Source organism: Genypterus blacodes, unplaced genomic scaffold (assembly GCF_046128005.1).
Source record: "Genypterus blacodes isolate CSIRO-AG114 ecotype Tasmania unplaced genomic scaffold, CSIRO-AGI_Gbla_v1 ptg000418l_1, whole genome shotgun sequence".
NCBI classification, from domain to species: Eukaryota; Metazoa; Chordata; class Actinopteri; order Ophidiiformes; family Ophidiidae; genus Genypterus; species Genypterus blacodes.
The window spans coordinates 5,001-23,398 of record NW_027467190.1 but is presented as its reverse complement, the minus strand read 5'-3'; the positions used below and the strand labels follow the sequence as shown (position 1 = coordinate 23,398).

The following is an 18,398-nucleotide window of genomic DNA, read 5'->3' as shown; positions in this document are numbered from 1 at the left end:
CACACTGAGGGAGGAGGAAGGAGCTGAATCAAACATCTTTATTGATCACAAGATCCATCTATTGATCATTTAGCAAAAGAAAAACAGCCTAATGTGAAGGAATCCCTTCTTCTGATTGGCTGACTGTGTCCACATGTGAGGGGTCAGAGGTCAGCGTCTCTCTGAGACTCCATGGCTCTCTGCATCTTCTCCACCATCCAGATAGGAACAGAGAACGGCTTCATCTCATCCATCCTGACGTCAGGCCCGTCTCTACACACACACACACGCACACACACAGTGTTGACCACACAGAATTATCAGAGATGCGGTTACCATGGAGACTGACGTCAGACTCACTTATATTCATCACTGCGTGAAAGATCCAAGATGTCTTCTTCAATCAGCAGGTAGGCCTGAGACACACACACACACACACACACCTGAATGTAGGTAAAACTAAACAATGGACAACTTCCTGTTGTTGACACTGAGTTAGCATGAAGCTAACACAGCTGTGTCTCACCATCTTGCCTCCTGTCGCCCTCATGTGGTGTCTCTCTGCCAGCCACTGTTTGTCTTTAGCATCTGCTGCATACTGAAGCACAACACACATGTCAACACAGCACACACTCATCTCCCTGTGTGTGTGTGTGTGTGTGTGACTGTGTGTGTGTGTACCTTAAACAGATCAGCATGTTTGATGTATATGCGTCCTCTGGTCCCGCCCATCCCCAACGCTCTACACAAACACAAAGATGGTCAGAGGTCAGAGGTCAGACTCCAGCTGGACACCTGTGCTGTGATGTGTTCATACATTCATACACACACACACAAAGAGACTTCAGAATAAAGTACTTTGGTCCCTCCTCTCCTCCGTGTGTCCTGAAGTTCATTCAGTCCAAGTATTGATCAGTTATTGATCAGGTTGAGAAAGAGGAAATCACCACTCACTTGTTTGCTCTGGAGCCCAGAACGAACGTGCTGCCTTCAATCAGCCTGGATGGATCCCACTGTACACACACACACACACACAGTGCTGCTGAGGTACACACACACACACAGTACTGCAGCACTTTGGGCCTGATCAGAGTTTGTGATAACACGATTACGTAATGATTCAGTGCCATATTATTATTTCCTTCAATCCCCGCCCACACAGTTGGCCCCGCCCACACCTCTGGCTGACCAACAGACCAGTTTTCCATTATCAGAGTGAAGCTGCTGAGGCGTCGTGTTTCTGCTGCAGACACTCCGTCCCCTCAAGGGATCCCATCCCATCCCGTGTGTGTGTGTGTGTGTGTGTGTGTGTGTGTGTGTGTGTGTGTGTCTGGTGACATCTCACCTTTGGTCCCTCTCTTCTGATCGGATCAGACTTAGGCTTCACTCTGAGGAGAGGAAACAAAAAGGAGACAATCTTAAAAGTGATCAGAGGTCATCTGACGTCACCTGAGGTCACCTGTCACAGCACATACTCACTGGCTAGAAAAGGTCAAAGGTCGATCAGAGGATGTCGCTGACACACCGGGACGAGTCCTCCTCTAAACACACACACACACACACACACAAAATGAGGTTCAGAACAAAAAGTGGAGCTGGTTAAGGGTTAAAGGTCAAGGGTTACAGTACCTTTTTTGGGACAGGGCTTCCACGCTGGCTGGCGTCTTCATCAGCGACCCTGGACCTCTGTGAGCAGAGGAAGAAGGTCAGAGTGGACCAGGGCCTCCTGAAGGTTCTGATGTGGAAATATAACAGTTAAGTTCAACTGTCCTTACCTTGACGCCGACCTCTGACCCCGGCCGTCCCATCTTCCCTTCCCTCTCTGGAAACAGCTGCTTGGCCTGATGACATCATAACAATACATGGTTACACACACACACACACACACACACACACACACACACACACACACACACACACACACACACACACACACACACACAAACACACAGCTCTTACGTGTTCCAGAACATTTCGGCAGGCTTCTCTAATCAGCTGCTCCGTCTGGACTTCCTCTCCAACGTTCTCCTTCACGTTCTCTGCTGCTTTCTCGAAGAACTGGAAGAACAAACAACCGTTAACTTATCCATTTCCTGTTCAGACATGAAGAAGTTTCCATGGGCACAGGAAACAAACCCTCTGATTGAACTCCTACCTTCTGGTACTTCCTGAACACAGCCATGATGTCATCATTAAAGCTGGGCTGAAGCACGGTCCTCAGCAGGTCCATGGACACCTGAGGGTCTGTGTAACTAAGCACAATCAACCAATCACATTAATCACCTCATCTTTATTTATATAAACTCATATAAAGCAGTGACATCACCGACCTGACCATCATGTGGGAGCGGCGACCGCGTCTGTGGATCTGTCTGTGTTTGATCATCACATTCCAGGGTTTCTACACACACACACACACACACACACACGTTAGTCTTACAGTTGGTTTCGCTCTATTATGGAACAACAATGCTGCTTCCCATCTCTCAAGCTAACGCGTTAGCCGGTACTGCGGCTCGTACCGGGCTCTGGTCCCGCTGTCCTGCTCCGTCCAGGTCCGCACAGCTTCGGTTCTCCTCGCTGCGCCGCGTTCCCATTGCTGAATCAGTTCGGACCGGACAGAATATTTTCAACCGTGAGTTATCCGGGGAAGCTCGGCTAGGCTATGCTATGTAGGCTATGCTCGGTTCAGTTCGGTTCGGCTCTGAGTCGCTGTGTCTCCGCGGTTTTCGTGTCTGAGCTGAGCGTTTATTTATTTCCCGAATAAACACCAGATAAAAGAATATTTATTCGAGTGACGACAAGAAGTCAACATCCACCCGGAGGTAACCGGATATAGGAAGTGAAACCACAGCAAAGGAAACGTCTTCCTTCACAATAAAAGCATGTATAGCCACAACGAGACAATTATAGGAAAAATAAAAGTTGAAATGTTACGAGAACAAACCCGAAAATTCGGAGAGGAACGTGTCAGAATATACGAGTAAAGCTCAGAGTATTAAAACATTAAACCATTTTAAACCATCTACTCCACATTTTCATTACATTTTGGCATTATTCTCATCACATTTGGATTTTTTCTGACTCCATTTGTTGAGTTTAACTTCTTTCACACACACACGAGGTTGGTGAGGTGAGTCTCCGTTGCCACATGTGACCTCAATCTGGAAATAACCACAAAAACGAAAACATCCGTGTTGTGTTTGTCTTTGTGGCCTCGGTGGCCCCGCCCCCTTAGTCTTAATGGCCTCGATTGCCCCGCCCCTCAGTCTTATTGGCCTCGGTGGCTCCGCCCCCTGGCTTACCAAATGAGATGTCAAAGATCCTCAGCTTCCATTATTACTCCAATTTATTAGAAACACCAGAAGTTACACGATTGACATGTTTGGATAATGGACAGACTGTATTTACATCCTCCAACTAAAGACTCAGCCAGCGGGGGCACCGCATGTCCACGGAACAGCTCATTTCATCAACACTGCATCGTTTTGAATCCATTTACTACAAATTAATTACAGCTTCATTACAGATCTGTTTTGTCGCTGCTCCCGATCTGAATCGTGAACGTTCAGAAGACTGAAACAGCAATCACAGACTAGATTAGCCTAGTTTAGCTTTGAGGGAACAGCTAATATAGCTTCATCAAAGCAAGATGCTAACTTGTTTCTTCTCTGGTTAAGGCGTCACAATCTGCTTTAATGATTTATTAACTGTCTTACCTGCAATAAAGACGCCTGGAAACAAATAAACCTGAAAATAAATAATTTAAAACTTCAATCTGTTTTCTTTCAGTCATGCGGCGACTTCGCTCGGCTGAAAACTCAACCACAGGAACATTAATACAAACACTGACAGAGTCTCATGCAAAAGAAAAGCCAAAATAATTCAACCAATAAAATCAGAAGAGTGAGAAATATAAAAATAAAGTGGAGTATCTGCTGGTTACCGATGCGCACATGACTACTTATACACCATCTCTTCTTAATAACACTTTGGTTTAGTTTAAAACAAACTAGCCGCTGTATAATACACATTTCATCTCCTTACAATTTGTTAAATTAACTCAAATAAGAAACAAAATGGAGGAAAATAAGACAAAACGTTTTGTTTCCTGTACATTATCTACACATGAGCTGCTGGCCACACCCCCTGTGATGGCAGCAGGAAGTCATTTTAGAGATTCTAATCAAACTTTAGGACAACAATTAAATTGTAGAAAAACAAAAACACATTTGGGAGCTAAACAGAATGCCTAAGTTCAACACTAACAAAGCCTGCTAACACGAACACTTCCTGGAGCCACAGTGAAGGCGGGGCCTAAGAGTGATAACCCTGCAGAGGGTGGAACTCTGACCACTTCAATCAAAACTGCAGCGTTAGCACGTGAAACAGATTAGCATTAGCACGTTGCTCCATTTCTGAGTAAATGTTAGCATTTAGAAATTCATAACCTGACAGCAAAACACAAAGTACTTTGTTTGGACTCTAGTTTTATAACATTGATGCAACTTCAACCTAATTAGTGATAGCGACTATTTGTATTAACATGATCTGACACGTCCGCTTTCTCATTGGCTGCAGTCAAACAAAGCCCCTCCCCCATCCCATCTTAAACACATCACCTTTCCCCACTTGTACTCAAACAAGAAGCCTGGAAACCACATGGAACCACTTACATACAGGAAGTGAAGAAATCCTACAAAGAGTCACTTTATACATTTTTTTGTACTTCAGTTTTGTACAAATATGGCCATAAGGATGTGAGTTTACATAACCCTAAAACTGTTCAAAGTAAGTTTCAAAGTTGCATGGGCTCAACCTGGTCTAAGAGAAGACACACAGAACCACATCACCTCCTGATTCTCCAGATTAGATATGAGCCTGGAGCTTCAACATGTTGACCAATCACATCCTTCTTGTTAGAATACAGGTGGGAAAACACACAAAAGCATCAAAGCACGTTCACAGACACAAACCGTGTCCTCGTTATGCCACGACCACTAGGAGGCGGGGCTTGAGACGCAGTACAGTGAGAAGAACAAAGAGAGAAACTATAGCTGCCATGTCAGCCAATCACAAGCCTTTGTAGTCCTGGGGCCGTCGGAGGCCGGAGCTCCAGGGGAACACATTTATTGCCGAGTCACTTTTTGCTGCTACAACTTAAATGTTGCTCACCAATAAACTTGGACTTGTTGGCTCATGGTAAATGTCGCCAAGCAATAACTGGAGAAGGTTTGAGGTTGAACCTGTTCAATCTAAAGGAACAGCTCAACCAATCAGAGCCACAGATTCCCGCAAAGTAGAACAGGGAGAGAACACAGTATAAAAGAAATACGGCAAAACAGAACCAAGTACAATCAGAACGCAGAAGAACTCAACAAAGAACAAGCAGAAGATAAAGGAGGGCGACACAACTCATCCAATCAGCTCGTCCTCAACATGTCACAGTGGGAGGAGCTCCACATGATGCTGCTGCTGCTTACTGGGTCGGCTAAAGGAGGGCAGAGACATGTGTGTGTGTGGGCAGAGAAACATAGGTGTGTGTGTGTGTGTGTGTGAGGGCAGAGAAACGTGTGTGTGCGCAGAGAAACATGGGTGTGGGTGGGTGGGTGTGTGTGTGTGTGAGGGCAGAGAAACATGGGGTGTGTGTGTGTGTGTGTGAGGGCAGAGAAACATGGGTGTGTGTGTGTGTGTGTGTGTGTGAGGGCAGAGAAACATGGGTGTGTGTGTGTGTGTGTGTGAGGGCAGAGAAACATGGGGTGTGTGTGTGTGTGTGTGTGTGTGTGAGGGCAGAGAAACATGGGTGTGTGTGTGTGTGTGTGAGGGCAGAGAAACATGGGTGTGTGTGTGTGTGAGGGCAGAGAAACATGGGGTGTGTGTGTGTGTGTGTGTGTGAGGGCAGAGAAACATGGGTGTGTTTGAGAGAGAGCACAGAAACGTGTGTGCATAGTAAAGTGTGTTTGATGTTAGTCAGTGGTGGCTGCTTGACTCCTGGATGACATCACTATTGTTTATTTAAGCTGTTTTGGGTCCACACACACACACACACACTTTGACTGCACGCTCTGATGCACCTACTGGTAGTGACGGGAGCATTGCATGCTGGGAATTAGCTAAACTTGTTCTAATGGTGCTGGTGACGCTAACATCTATCAGAACAAACTCATACTCCAAAATGGAGCTCATTCATAACTTGAGAAGGGGTGAAGTAGGCGGGGTTCAGGGTGAGAGGCCCCGCCCCCTCTACATCTTTTCTCGTGGGCTGCTGCTGCTGCTACTGCTGCTGCTGCTGCTGCTGTTGATGTTGTTGCTATTGTTGTTGTTGTTGTCGTCATGGCCACCAGGTGACGTCACACCACTCTGTGTCCTCTCAATTGATTTGGGGGTGGAGTCCCTGTCTCCTGCCGTGTTGTGGGCGGGGCCAGGAGAGGAAAGGGAGGCAGAGCGGCAGGAGGGGCGGTACGATGCCACCAGCTCGGCCAGCCGCTCTGGCGTCGGTCCCCACTTGGCAAAGCCGGCGTCGTTCTGCAGGAAGAGCACTGCAGTGCCATGGACAGCTTTGTAGTACATCTCCTCCCTGCACACACACACACAGTGCTTCTGACTGAATACTTATGGACATCTGAACAGGAAATGAGAGCAGGAGCATAGAGCCACAGGCGTCCGTACCTCTTGCAGACGTGCTGGCTGCCTGAGCGGTATTCATGTTCGTAGGCAGGGAAGTTGAACTGATGACGGAGGAAACGACTTCCTTCCATTCGAGACAGTGCTGGGGTCACAGGGTCACGCCACTCAGGAATAAAGATGATGAAGGACAGCGGCTCAGTGGACTGATGCAACAGGTCCTGACACACACACACACAGGTTACATGACACAGTCACATTGGAGGATAAACACAGAGAAACTCGCATTTTTGCTTCAGATTGTTTTTATGTATAGATTTTTTTCCCCACACACACACACACACACACACACACACACACACACACACACACACACACACACACACACACACACACACACACACACACACACACACACACACACACACACACACACACACACACACACACACACACACACACACACACACACACACACACACACACACACACACACACACACACACACAGTGTCCCAAAGTGTGGCACACCCACCTCGAAGTGCGTTACCATGGCATCCATCAGCTCTTCACAGAATGGAGGGTTGGCTTCAAACGAGCCGCTGACTGGACAGAAAGACAGGAAGGGCCTAGGACAGACAGATGAGAGCGGATCAGAGTGAGCAGCTCTGTGTGCTCTACATGTCTGTACCCTCACATACAGAGCGGCCTTCTTCTTCATAGTTCCAGCTCTTGTTGTCTGGATGAAGCTCTGTTTCTAACATGTGCAGGAGTTAAAATCACATCATGACCCGTACGGTAAAGGTCCTTCCTGCCCGTCTCACCCTCTGGATCCAAAGAAGCCGTCGATGTCTGGGAACGCGCTGCAGAACTGTTTGAAGTAGCAGTTGAGCGGCGAGGCGAAACACTCAAAGGAGACGCCAAAGTGTTGATTCAACACCTCAAACACCGACACAGGCAGCGCCCCCTGCAGACCGGTCCCCTCATTAACGCCAGCGCCAAACATTACCTGGACAAGGAAACGACTCCCATTACAAACATACAATCCTACATCCTGACACACAGTCGTCTCCCTCCCCCTTCACCACGGTGCGTTCAGGGACAGAGGACACACAGATTCCACTGCAGCTTGGACTCACCTGGTATCTCTTCAGCAGGCACCACACTCTCGACAAGAACTTCTCAAAGCGAGGATCGTCCACACTGCTGTACCTGTACAACAGCTCCTGGACACGCAGAGAGACAGACACACAGGCGGGAAGAGAGACAGAGAGACAGAGACACAGGCGGGAAGAGAGACAGAGACACAGGCGGGAAGAGAGACAGAGAGACAGGCGGGAAGAGAGACAGAGAGACAGAGACACAGGCGGGAAGAGAGACAGAGACACAGGCGGGAAGAGAGACAGAGACACAGGCGGGAAGAGAGACAGAGAGACAGAGAGACAGAGACACAGGCGGGAAGAGAGACAGAGACACAGAGACACAGGCGGGAAGAGAGACAGAGAGACAGGCGGGAAGAGAGACAGAGAGACAGGTGGGAAGAGAGACAGAGAGACAGGCGGGAAGAGAGACAGAGAGACAGACAGGAAGAGAGACAGAGAGACAGGCGGGAAGAGAGACAGAGAGACAGGCGGGAAGAGAGACAGAGAGACAGACAGGAAGAGAGACAGAGAGACAGGCGGGAAGAGAGACAGAGAGACAGACAGGAAGAGAGACAGAGAGACAGACGGACAGACAGAGACAGATCAGCAACTGCACACCGTTTCCAAGTCAATGTGTTCTGTTACTATGGAGACCAAAAGAACAAACAAAGAAAAAGAGGTCATACTGACCAGTTTGCTGAAGTGACCTCTGTTGACCTTGACCATCTCTCCTCTGAAGCGTAAACAGGCGACGTCGTTCTCAAAGTGTAGCTCCACCCGAGGCAGAGCGGGGGAGGGGAGAGACAGACGCACCGGGTAACAGTACACCAACCGAGACGGCTGAGGGGGCGGAGACTCACTTGTCTCTGTGGCAACACACAACATACATGCTCAGGTTTGTGTGTGTACCTGTGGGCGGGTCCTGCAGCAGGCTCAGGTTTGTGTGTGTACCTGTGGGCGGGTCCTGCAGCAGGCTCAGGTTTGTGTGTGTACCTGTGGGCGGGTCCTGCAGAAGGCTCAGGTGTGTGTGTCTGAGGCGGCGGCTGTACTCTGCAGACAACTGGTAGATTTTTGAACAGATTCCCTCCACAGAGTCTTTGGCTACAGCAGTAACATGAGGACCACACTGCTGCCTCAGGTGCTCCAGACGGTCCTACACACACACACACACACACACACACACACACACACACACACACACACACACACACACACACACACACACACACACACACACACACACACACACACACACACACACACACACACACACACACACACACACACACACACACACACACACACACACACACACACACACACACACACACACACACACACACACACACACACACACACACAGAGGATGTTTGGGCACTGCTGCTTCAGTTGGTTGAACACTTTTCCTGTTGTTTCGGCTCCTGAAGGTGAAAGGTTACCATGTAGTCCTCCTTGCTGGCAGAGTGGTCTCTGCGGAGCCAGCTCATGGTGTCCTCTGCGTTCCACTTCACCACCTTCCTGCTCTCTGGACTGGCGTTCCTGCACAGTGGGGTCAAAGGTCAGCAGCTCCTCAGCCAGAACACTGACCTATGATTGGTTGGTTCAGAGCCCTCCTACCTGGAGTCGATCATCTTCTTAGCAGCCTCAGCGTATTTAAACAACAACTTCCTGGCTTCTTCTTTGTACTTGATACGAGATAACCTGACACACACACACACACACACACACACACACACACACACACACACACACACACACACACACACACACACACACACACACACACACACACACACACACACACACACACACACACACACACACACACACACACACACACACACACACACACACACACACACACACACACACACACACACAGTGAGATGCTCAGGCTCACTACAGTTTGTTTGACACATGATCTCTACATGTACTCACACACACCTGATGGGGATGTCGTTCATGACCTCTCTGAACATGGACGAAGAGATGACAGGCTCACAATCACTAGGCAACAAGGGGTCAAAGCCCTTGTCAATCACTTTCCTCTCTAACAACCAGCGGTTAAAGGATTCCCTGGGTGGATCGATACCTGAAACAAAAACACTCCATCAAAGACTGACAGCTGCCTGAGAATGGAATGATCAGATTATACTGTGTGTGTGTGTGTGTGTGCGTGTGTGTACCCTCTCTCTGGTGGCACAGCTCATGGTAGTGTTGTCGTAGCTTGGTGACCAGCTGGGCTCTCTGCAGCTCGATCTCAGGGTGGGGGGGCAGGAGTTTGGCAGAGGGGCGCTCTCTGATGACGGCGTTGGTCTGGATGTCCAGATCCCAGTAGACGCTGAACACAAGGACAACAAACGTTCACTACAGGATCCAGCAGCAGGAAGGGACATGCTAACACATGGAAGGCAAACAGGGATCTGCTAGCCAGTTTTAGAATAAAACTGTAGGATCGGCAGTTTTTGTAATAAACTTGTGCATTTAGACAAAGAGACAACAAACAGCCACTTACTATGACATCATGCTGACCCAGCACTGACCTAGGGTTGGCAGGTTTGTTCAGGAGGATATAAGAAGTAGCTGCTCACTCAAAAGAAAGAGAGCCACATCAGTACTCACACAGCTGGCCTGTAAGGGACGGGGGCGGGGGCCGGGGCCGAGGCCGGGGCGGGGGCCGGGGCCGGGCCCGGGCCCGGGGTGGGGCCGGGGGCGGTGCTCGGGGTTGTAGGTGTAGCTGATTGGCTCTGTTTGTCCCCCGGGGCAGCACTCCAGGGTTTGGCCCCGGGGGTGCTGGGAGAGATGGGCGTGGTCGGCTCCACCTGGAACAAACAAACAAGTTTTAGCTAGCTGAGGCCAGCAGGCACACATAATCAGGTTCTGGTTGGACTCGTTTTTGGATTACCTTGGCTCGCTTGACGCTGTTAGACCCCGCCCCCTGCTCCTCTGATATCCGCCTTTTCCTCTGGCCGTTACCAAGGTTACCTTCTCCTCCCTCTGCCGGAGCTGCATTCAGACCTAAAGGGTCAGACTGCAGACAGAGAGAAGGTGTTCAGGGCTGAAGCGGTCCATCAGCGTCTTCTGTCTCCACACTGCAGCACTGAGGAGGACTTACTATGACATCATGCTGACCCAGCACTGGGACCTCCCACAGACTCTGATTGGTGAATCTGTTGAAATAATAGGGGCGGTTCTCTCTGCGGGACCAACACTTGGCCCAACCTGCCTGCACCAGCTCATCTGAGAGACAGAGAGAGAGCGAGAGAGAGCGAGAGCGAGAGCGAGAGCGAGAGCGAGAGCGAGAGCGAGAGCGAGAGCGAGAGCGAGAGCGAGAGAGCGAGAGAGCGAGAGCGAGAGCGAGAGCGAGAGAGAGAGAGAGACCGTCAGAAGGACAGACAGCATGTCAGACAGGCTCCACACAGACAGACAGACAGGTGTACCTGGTAGTTCCTGCGATTTGGAGGAGGTGGACGGAGAAAGAGGCGGTCCCTGAGCGGAGGCAGAGGCGGACATCACGGCCACCTCTGCCGTCACCGTTCCCTGGCTGTCATCGGACATGTCAGCTGTTCGTCACAATGACATGGACCTGCCTGCACCGGGACAAGGGCCGAGAAACCACAACACCACCATCAATAAACACACCTCTGTTCAATGACACACACATGCTAGAAACCACAAACACACAAACCTGCAGGTGTACATCAGACTTTAATCCTCTGCTTTAGAGATGAGCTTGCTTACTTTACTTTCACTATTGTGCAGAAATGTTAACGTGAGTATGTAACTTTAGGTCCTGGTTCAAATGTGTCTCTTACAGTAAAGACAGTCAAGTCAGACTCACATGTGACAACCAGAGACAATTACTGATTTAACTATTACAACCACAATTAACTTACATTCAAAGGTTGGAAAGTGCAAACCTAACCTGATGACTAACAGTTTGAAACATGGACTGATTGATCACATGTCATCATTGAACTGGACACTAAATGCTCAATCAAGTCCCAGGAAATGTGACAACAACCTTCTGATTGAACACAGTCTGTTACATAATGATGATCAAGTTAGAGTTCTGATAAACCCACTTAGTCATGAATCAAACAGCTTCTTCTCCTTGAACATCTCAGTCCCTCACACAGCAGGAAGCTCCTCTCAACGTCCACACTCAAGAGCTACAGGGCAGCAGATCCAATATCCACTGCATACTGGAGATATGAGATCAAGTGACATTGTTCCCAGCGTGATGGTTTTGATGGTGCATATTAAGTTGAGTAAAGATGTTTGTCAGCTCTTTGCTGTGTTGAGACTCTACGTGGTTTCACTGATCACAAGGCAGCGTAGCTACACCAGGCGGAGAACATCCACAGCTCCAAACAACGTTTCAGCGGGAATCACATGACTGTGTGACGCCAACGTTTAGAGAAGCTCCGCCTTCTCAGTCAGCGCCAAAGGCTTGGCCGTGTGAACTCTGCTGTAACCTGCCACGCCCCCTCCCCAAAGACGGAACCACACACCACGGTGACTGCAGTCAACCCATTAGTGTGGCGCTTTAACATTTGCGGTCTCTTTTGTCTGAAGAACAGGAATCTAAGTAGATGGATATTGCTTAACATCCAAATCCAACGACTTGCTCAGTCTACTACAGTAAGGAGTAAAGGGAAAACGGCCAAGTGACCCCCATCACCAACACGCTTCCAACTAGTGTTTGTGGCCAGGTACCAGGTAGCTACGCAGACAGCAGTGTGGGTCAGAGGTCAGGGGTGCAGCGTAGTAGAGGAAGAGTCGAGACCAAGAGTCAAGACCAAGTACATTTAGAAACGTACAAGTATGACACCATTGTTGTAACTTTGTTGGCTTGAATGACATCAATGTTGGAACTTTTTTTAGGATGACATCAGTGCCATTTTGTTAGTTAAATGACATCACTTTGTTAGTCTGATGACATCACTTTTGTTTATTTAAGGTAAGCAGGTTTTTGACCGTATGTTTGATGATGTCACTTAGTGATTCCCGATTCAAAGGAAGGTGACCTCGCCTAGCTGTGCGTGGAACAGAAGCCTTTTGCCAGGCTGCCCCAGGAAGTGACGCCTCTTTACCCAAGAGGAAGAAGTGCCACTACAAGTCATACAAACTGGCCTTACAACCACGAGCCAGAGTGTGGACTAAACTAACTTACTAACTACACATCTTCTTGCAGTTCTAACTGAAGACCTGGTACCAAAGAGATCAAGAAGGAAGGAAGCCACCAAACGCGTTCCACCTGCCCACAGCATCCATCAGCCGACACACTGAACTGAGAACTCATCAAGAAACAAACAGATGGACTGAATACTGAATATCGCCAAAGATGAAAAATATCATGAATACTTTTTGCCCACAGAGGCACATTGATCAAACTTCTCAAAAAAAAAAAACTTTGTCCAAACTCTTGATAAAATATCATTTGGTAAAGGACGGAACTCAATCTGAGTCGTAGAGCTGCACACAACAAATAATCAGGCAACGTTCAAATAGTATTTTGTATGATTCATATCTTATGCCACTCCTGTCAGCAGATCAACCCTGAGTGAAGCTCAGCTCACCTACACTTGCTGATTTGTTGACACCATGTGACTAAAAACACATCTTGTTGGTTGGTGAGGTTTTTTGTTGTGTAGAGAAATAAGGTGGTAATGTGACAGCACCAGAAAATAACAGCAACGTTTCAAAAATGTCAATGTTCTGGGTGTAGGGTGGAGCTCTGTGGGGTCAGAGTGGAGCTGCAGGTTCAGGAGCCACTGTCTGAATAAATCCATCAACCTGTCTTGATGCTAATGTGACTGAAGAATTGAATGACATTTAAAGGAAGAAATGATCTTTGGTTCAGAGTGACTGTGACATGGACCCTGAAGTAAACATGTGACAGGTAGACCTGATGTCTCAAAGTGTCCGGTCACAGACGCCTCTGTCACACCTGTTAGTTGGTTTGATCCGGACAAAACGAAAGTGAAGCAGATCTGTTCATCGCCATAATGGCATCAAGTGAGTTACAACTATTATTGTATTCTGATCCCACATTAAAGCGCGCGCACACACACAGACAAACATTAATCCGCGGTCTTGGTTTCACGCAGAGAGCGGCGCCATGGCTACACGCATGCGCCAGGAGGCCTTCCAAACAAACACGGAGGAGGAGGAGGAGGAGGAGGAGATGGGAGGACAACAAAAGGCTGCGGCTGATACTCCGCCTGAGTCCACGGATACGCGGAGGAAGCCAGCTCGAAACGCTTCGACGGAGTTCGGTCAAAGCGGACTAACGTCCGTTAGACGGACAGCCACCGAGCCGCGCTGTCGCTAGGCTCCGTTTTGGCCACAAACAGCCATTTTAGCTGCTCTATAAAAGCTGCTGCTGTTTGGGCGCCAGTTACTCACACAAGATGGCGGACACGCCCCTGCCACAGCACCGCGCGCCCTGCACTAAAACCCGCTGTTTGCACGGAACCGAGGCCGCCTGCGCGGCCCGAGTGCGGCTCATCTGAACACCGGGACGTTCCGCCGCGTGCCGGTGCGCTCCGTGTGTGCGTGCGTGGCCGCCTGCTCTTACCTGTCGCGGTTTTTGAACAGAGCGCTGCGGGCTCTGTGTGTTTCCTTCGATTCCTCCGCTCCGCGCCCTCCCCGCCTGCTCAGACATCTTTACAGGGAGCCGCGGTCGGTAACTGCGCATGCGTGGCATGGCTGAGCTTCCGGTACCCAGTGTCCCGTCTGAGCCGCCATGTTGAGCGGGTCCACTTACTGACATGTAGAATCTTTGTTCAAGTCCTGTGAGGATAAGGCACCAAGTGAAGGACGTGAAATGTCACTATTCATTCATTTGTAAGGCTTTTTCAAGATCTAGACAACAACAAGACGGTCCCATAGACAGACAGTTCAGCCACATCCATGTCGTTAGTGGGCCTCATCTACAAATGTGTGATTATCTCAGGACAATGAGGTGGCAGAGGTGAAGAATAAGATAAGAAAGAAAACACTTTTATTAAACAAAGACCCACAAAGATATTTAAACTATATTTTCAAATGTCATTGTTCGAAAATTGGTTACCAACAGTTTGCCTGTAAAATTTACATCAAACAAATATGTGATAAAACACGGAACACTTTTAAAGGGGGCAGCTTATACCTCCACCAAGGCTGAACAAGCACACAGAAAATAAATAAACAAAGTTTGAGAACAGAAGTGACGAACACGTGTATCTATGATACAAGTAAGAATATAAATCAAGGATTTCAAAGCTGATATCCAGGACAGAATCTAGAGGAACATGAAGCCAACATGCAGATAAGATCAAAGTTGATATGAAGTTGATATGAATGGCATCTGAAACATAAATCCAAAGTTTGGATCCCTTTTCTGGTTTTAAAGCTGAAAATGCTTTGCATTTTCTGTTTGGTTGCGGTTGTATGTTGCCTTATTATGACTGATGATCTTTGTTCTGAGTGACAACAACATCAGGTCATCAGGTCTCAGTTTGGCTTTAAGTCAAACGTCAGAAAATCAGTCTGTACCTTTCAAAATAAGAGCCTTAACACCCTAACAGAAAGCCTGAGTCTTCTCCTCAATCTTAATCCTTTGACGATTACGGCAACAAATCATTCTAAACATAGCCTCCTTTATTTTATCAGTAATCATATATTTACAATTTATGCCTAAATCTTTGGACGTGGTTGAGTTATAGATTGGGGTGCAGAGGTGGAGGTTGCTGGTTCGAAGCCCTGCCCAGAGTGCTGACACAGACACAGCCACAAGCAGAAAGGTCAAAGGTCAAAGTTTGGAGGCTTCTTGTTGCAGCAGCAGGTCGACAGCAGCCTCCACATCCTCCACCACGTGGCTCGCTTCTGTCAGGCCCGAGTCCAACAGGAAGTCCCGGTGACCGTGGAACACTGTCTCTGTGACGTCGCTGCTCTGGTTGCTAGTCAATGGGGAGTGAGGGTTGTAGACCCCTGTGCACACCTGCGGACAGGTCAGAGGTCAGGTAATATAATGTGTTCTTTCCTGATCCAAGAATAAGAAAGAAGAAAACATGAACCCAAATCAACAATCACTTGGCCTAGCTTAGCACAAAGAGTGGAAACAGAGGGAAACTGTTAGCCTCATTCTACCAAAACATGTCAGAACTTTGAATGCGTCCTCTGCTAACAACACACTAACCTGTCTGTTGGCCTGTCTTCCGTCTCTGTCTATCTTCCGTGCCTGTCTGTCTGTCTCTCTGTCTGTCTGTCTGTCTGTCTGTCTGTCTGTCTGTCTGTCTGTCGGCCCGCCTCTCTACTTACCAGTATGGAGTGACAGTTAGCAGCATCAGACACCAGATCTTCTGGAGGCGTGGCCATCTGCTGGCTCCTGGTTGCCGTTGCCACCATCTTGCTGGTTGCCTTGGCAGCATGTTGCTGTAGGAGGTGTTGGTTGTACATGTTGGCTCCGTAGATGTCGGTCATCAGATTGTCTCTGGAGAGAAAAGGACGTGGACTCACAGCTGCACTCAAAGTGTATGAAGTGGAGCGTGGGTGCAGAGCAGCGAGGGAGCCGTTACCCGATGGCGTAGATGGTGCTGAGCTTGGTGTTGTGGTTCTGCAGCCTCAGCAGGTGCTCAGCGTACTGGTAGGTCAGCAGACTGGGTTTACCCAGGAGGCACTGGTACTGCAGCTCCCGACCCGTCAGCTTTCTGTAGACCGCCTCCAGACACAACAGGAACATCCCGTGACCAAAGCTACAGGAAGCACAAGAGCGCCGATCGACCTGTAGTTCAGAGCCTGAGAGCCGCAGTCTGTTTGGAGGGTTGTGGTTTGGACTATGGGTGTACCTAATAAATGGGTCAGGCAGCAGTGTGTTGGTTACCGTGGTGATGGGGCCTCAGCCATCCACATCAGGTCCATGTTACAAGCCAGAACCGGCAGCTGTGTGGAGAGCAGAGGCCCGTAGCTGCGGCCGGGCCTCCCGTCCGTCAGCAGCACGTCCACCAGCAGCTGGAGGTTCGTCTCCCATCTGATTGGCTCCCCAAACAGGACGATCGCTGGGAGGAAAGGACAACATTCAACTGTCCAGAAATACAAGGGCTCACACCTCCGCCCAGGCCGAGCAAGCCCACACAAATGTCTGGAAGTGCTCCAGCCGTCCACGAGGAGAAGAGCAAGAAAATAAACAAGAAGAAGTCAAACTGTGAGTCTGACATCAGCTGTGTGGGTGTGTTACCTTCAATATCTGGAAGATCCCTCAGTGAAGAAGACTGAGATGAAGAAACACACACACACACACACACACACACACACTGATGTCAACATTCATTCTGCTTCTGTTGTGTGTATTTATGTGTGTGTGTGTGTGTTTATATATATATATACACATTTTTGTAAAATGTAATTTCTTCCATTACATTCTTAGATACAACATGTCTAAGTGATGTCTGAATGTAACGGCTCCTCTGATATAAAGACGTAGAGTCTTTATTTCAGATTGTTTGAATATTGGTGACTGATTTGCTCTTACTGGGAGTTTGGGTCTCCTGTTGTGGTCCACCATGTCCAGCAGGGGGTGCTGCTCTCTCAACTGCTCAATGCTGACAATGTTGTTGAAACCAAGACTGTCTCACTGTCAAGGACACTAACAGACAGACAGGCAGACAGGCAGGCAGACAGGCAGGCAGGCAGGCAGGCAGGCAGGCAGGCAGGCAGGCAGGCAGACAGACAGACAGACAGACAGGCAGGCAGGCAGGCAGGCAGGCAGACAGACAGACAGACAGACAGACAGACAGACAGACAGACAGACAGACAGACAGACAGGCAGGCAGACAGGCAGGCAGGCAGGCAGACAGGCAGGCAGGCAGGCAGGCAGGCAGGCAGGCAGGCAGACAGACAGACAGACAGGCAGGCAGGCAGGCAGGCAGGCAGGCAGGCAGGCAGGCAGACAGACAGACAGACAGACAGGCAGGCAGGCAGGCAGGCAGGCAGGCAGGCAGGCAGGCAGGCAGACAGACAGACAGACAGACAGACAGACAGGCAGGCAGGCAGGCAGGCAGGCAGGCAGGCAGGCAGGCAGGCAGGCAGGCATAAGTATACAGACAGACAGACAGACAGACAGACAGACAGACAGATAGATAGATAGATAGATAGGTACATAGGTAGAGGTAGCGTCACATCCCGTCACACTGCATCTCTTCAGTCATTGGACGAGCTTGAACGCCATCACGTTTGCTGTTGGAACCAAATTCTGGCCAATCAAATGTGAGCTTTCTGCTTGAGCGACGTCTACATAAGGTCAGAGGTCACATGAAGGATACTTCTTGGCGATGTCCATCACCGGTCCCTGCCCGGACACCAGGACACACTTATTGTGGAAACTCCGAAGCATTTGCAAAGGACTGTGGGAAAGCATGACCTGCTCAGGGGCGATCTGCAGGGAGAGAGAGAGGAGACACTGCAGCCTGTCTGTCCATCTGTCTCTGTCTCCTTTCACCTGTCTGTCTTACCTGGACCCCGAGGACATGAGACAGCTGGTCGGCTTTGTGTTGCTGGAGACAGTTTCCGGCATTGGTCACAAAGACAACAGGCAACAGGAAGTTGTTGTTTCTGTCCAGCAGCTTCCTGAAAGCGCGCCGCGCCGCAGGGATCACAGAGCCGCCACGGA

General features: G+C 49.1%; 3 protein-coding genes across 5 annotated transcripts in view; all 3 read right to left on the bottom strand.

Moving 5' to 3' along the window:
- Nucleotides 1–23: 23 nt before the first annotated feature.
- On the bottom strand, nt 24–2,838 carry LOC142989405 (deoxynucleotidyltransferase terminal-interacting protein 1-like). The gene is made up of 13 exons (XM_076138914.1): nt 2,502–2,838; nt 2,310–2,380; nt 2,135–2,231; nt 1,939–2,037; nt 1,755–1,820; nt 1,609–1,665; nt 1,459–1,520; nt 1,325–1,367; nt 934–992; nt 661–721; nt 506–577; nt 340–395; nt 24–252 (listed from the first exon to the last, which is right to left on the bottom strand). Exons 1-13 carry the CDS (start codon nt 2,574–2,576, stop codon nt 144–146), a joined length of 927 nt encoding a protein of 308 aa, XP_075995029.1. The 5' UTR covers nt 2,577–2,838; the 3' UTR covers nt 24–143.
- Nucleotides 2,839–3,315: 477 nt separating this feature from the next.
- Nucleotides 3,316–14,429, bottom strand: pcif1 (phosphorylated CTD interacting factor 1). 3 transcript variants are annotated; one of them, XM_076138911.1, is made up of 16 exons: nt 14,328–14,429; nt 11,185–11,334; nt 10,860–10,984; nt 10,650–10,775; nt 10,367–10,566; nt 9,931–10,085; nt 9,683–9,836; nt 9,362–9,445; nt 9,184–9,283; nt 8,738–8,897; nt 8,435–8,610; nt 7,742–7,828; nt 7,427–7,611; nt 7,138–7,231; nt 6,649–6,824; nt 3,316–6,556 (listed from the first exon to the last, which is right to left on the bottom strand). In XM_076138911.1, exons 2-16 carry the CDS (start codon nt 11,300–11,302, stop codon nt 6,223–6,225), a joined length of 2,274 nt encoding a protein of 757 aa, XP_075995026.1. In that variant the 5' UTR covers nt 11,303–11,334; nt 14,328–14,429; the 3' UTR covers nt 3,316–6,222. The 3 variants fall into 3 exon arrangements, with proteins under 3 accessions (XP_075995026.1, XP_075995028.1, XP_075995027.1); XM_076138913.1 differs by having other exon boundaries at nt 9,689–9,836; XM_076138912.1 differs by lacking the exon at nt 14,328–14,429 and adding an exon at nt 11,830–13,458.
- Nucleotides 14,430–14,811: 382 nt separating this feature from the next.
- Nucleotides 14,812–18,398, bottom strand: part of LOC142989408 (haloacid dehalogenase-like hydrolase domain-containing 5) — a 4,189-nt gene continuing 602 nt past the window's right edge. The window contains exons 2-9 of the mRNA XM_076138919.1: nt 18,241–18,398; nt 18,052–18,164; nt 17,262–17,355; nt 17,190–17,196; nt 16,614–16,812; nt 16,309–16,485; nt 16,052–16,223; nt 14,812–15,731 (exon numbers count right to left, since the gene is read on the bottom strand). The exon at nt 18,241–18,398 is cut by the window's right edge and continues 34 nt beyond it. Of these exons, the coding sequence (XP_075995034.1) occupies nt 15,543–15,731; nt 16,052–16,223; nt 16,309–16,485; nt 16,614–16,812; nt 17,190–17,196; nt 17,262–17,355; nt 18,052–18,164; nt 18,241–18,398 (1,109 nt within the window). The 3' untranslated portion in view covers nt 14,812–15,542. The remainder of the gene's footprint in view (nt 15,732–16,051; nt 16,224–16,308; nt 16,486–16,613; nt 16,813–17,189; nt 17,197–17,261; nt 17,356–18,051; nt 18,165–18,240) is intronic.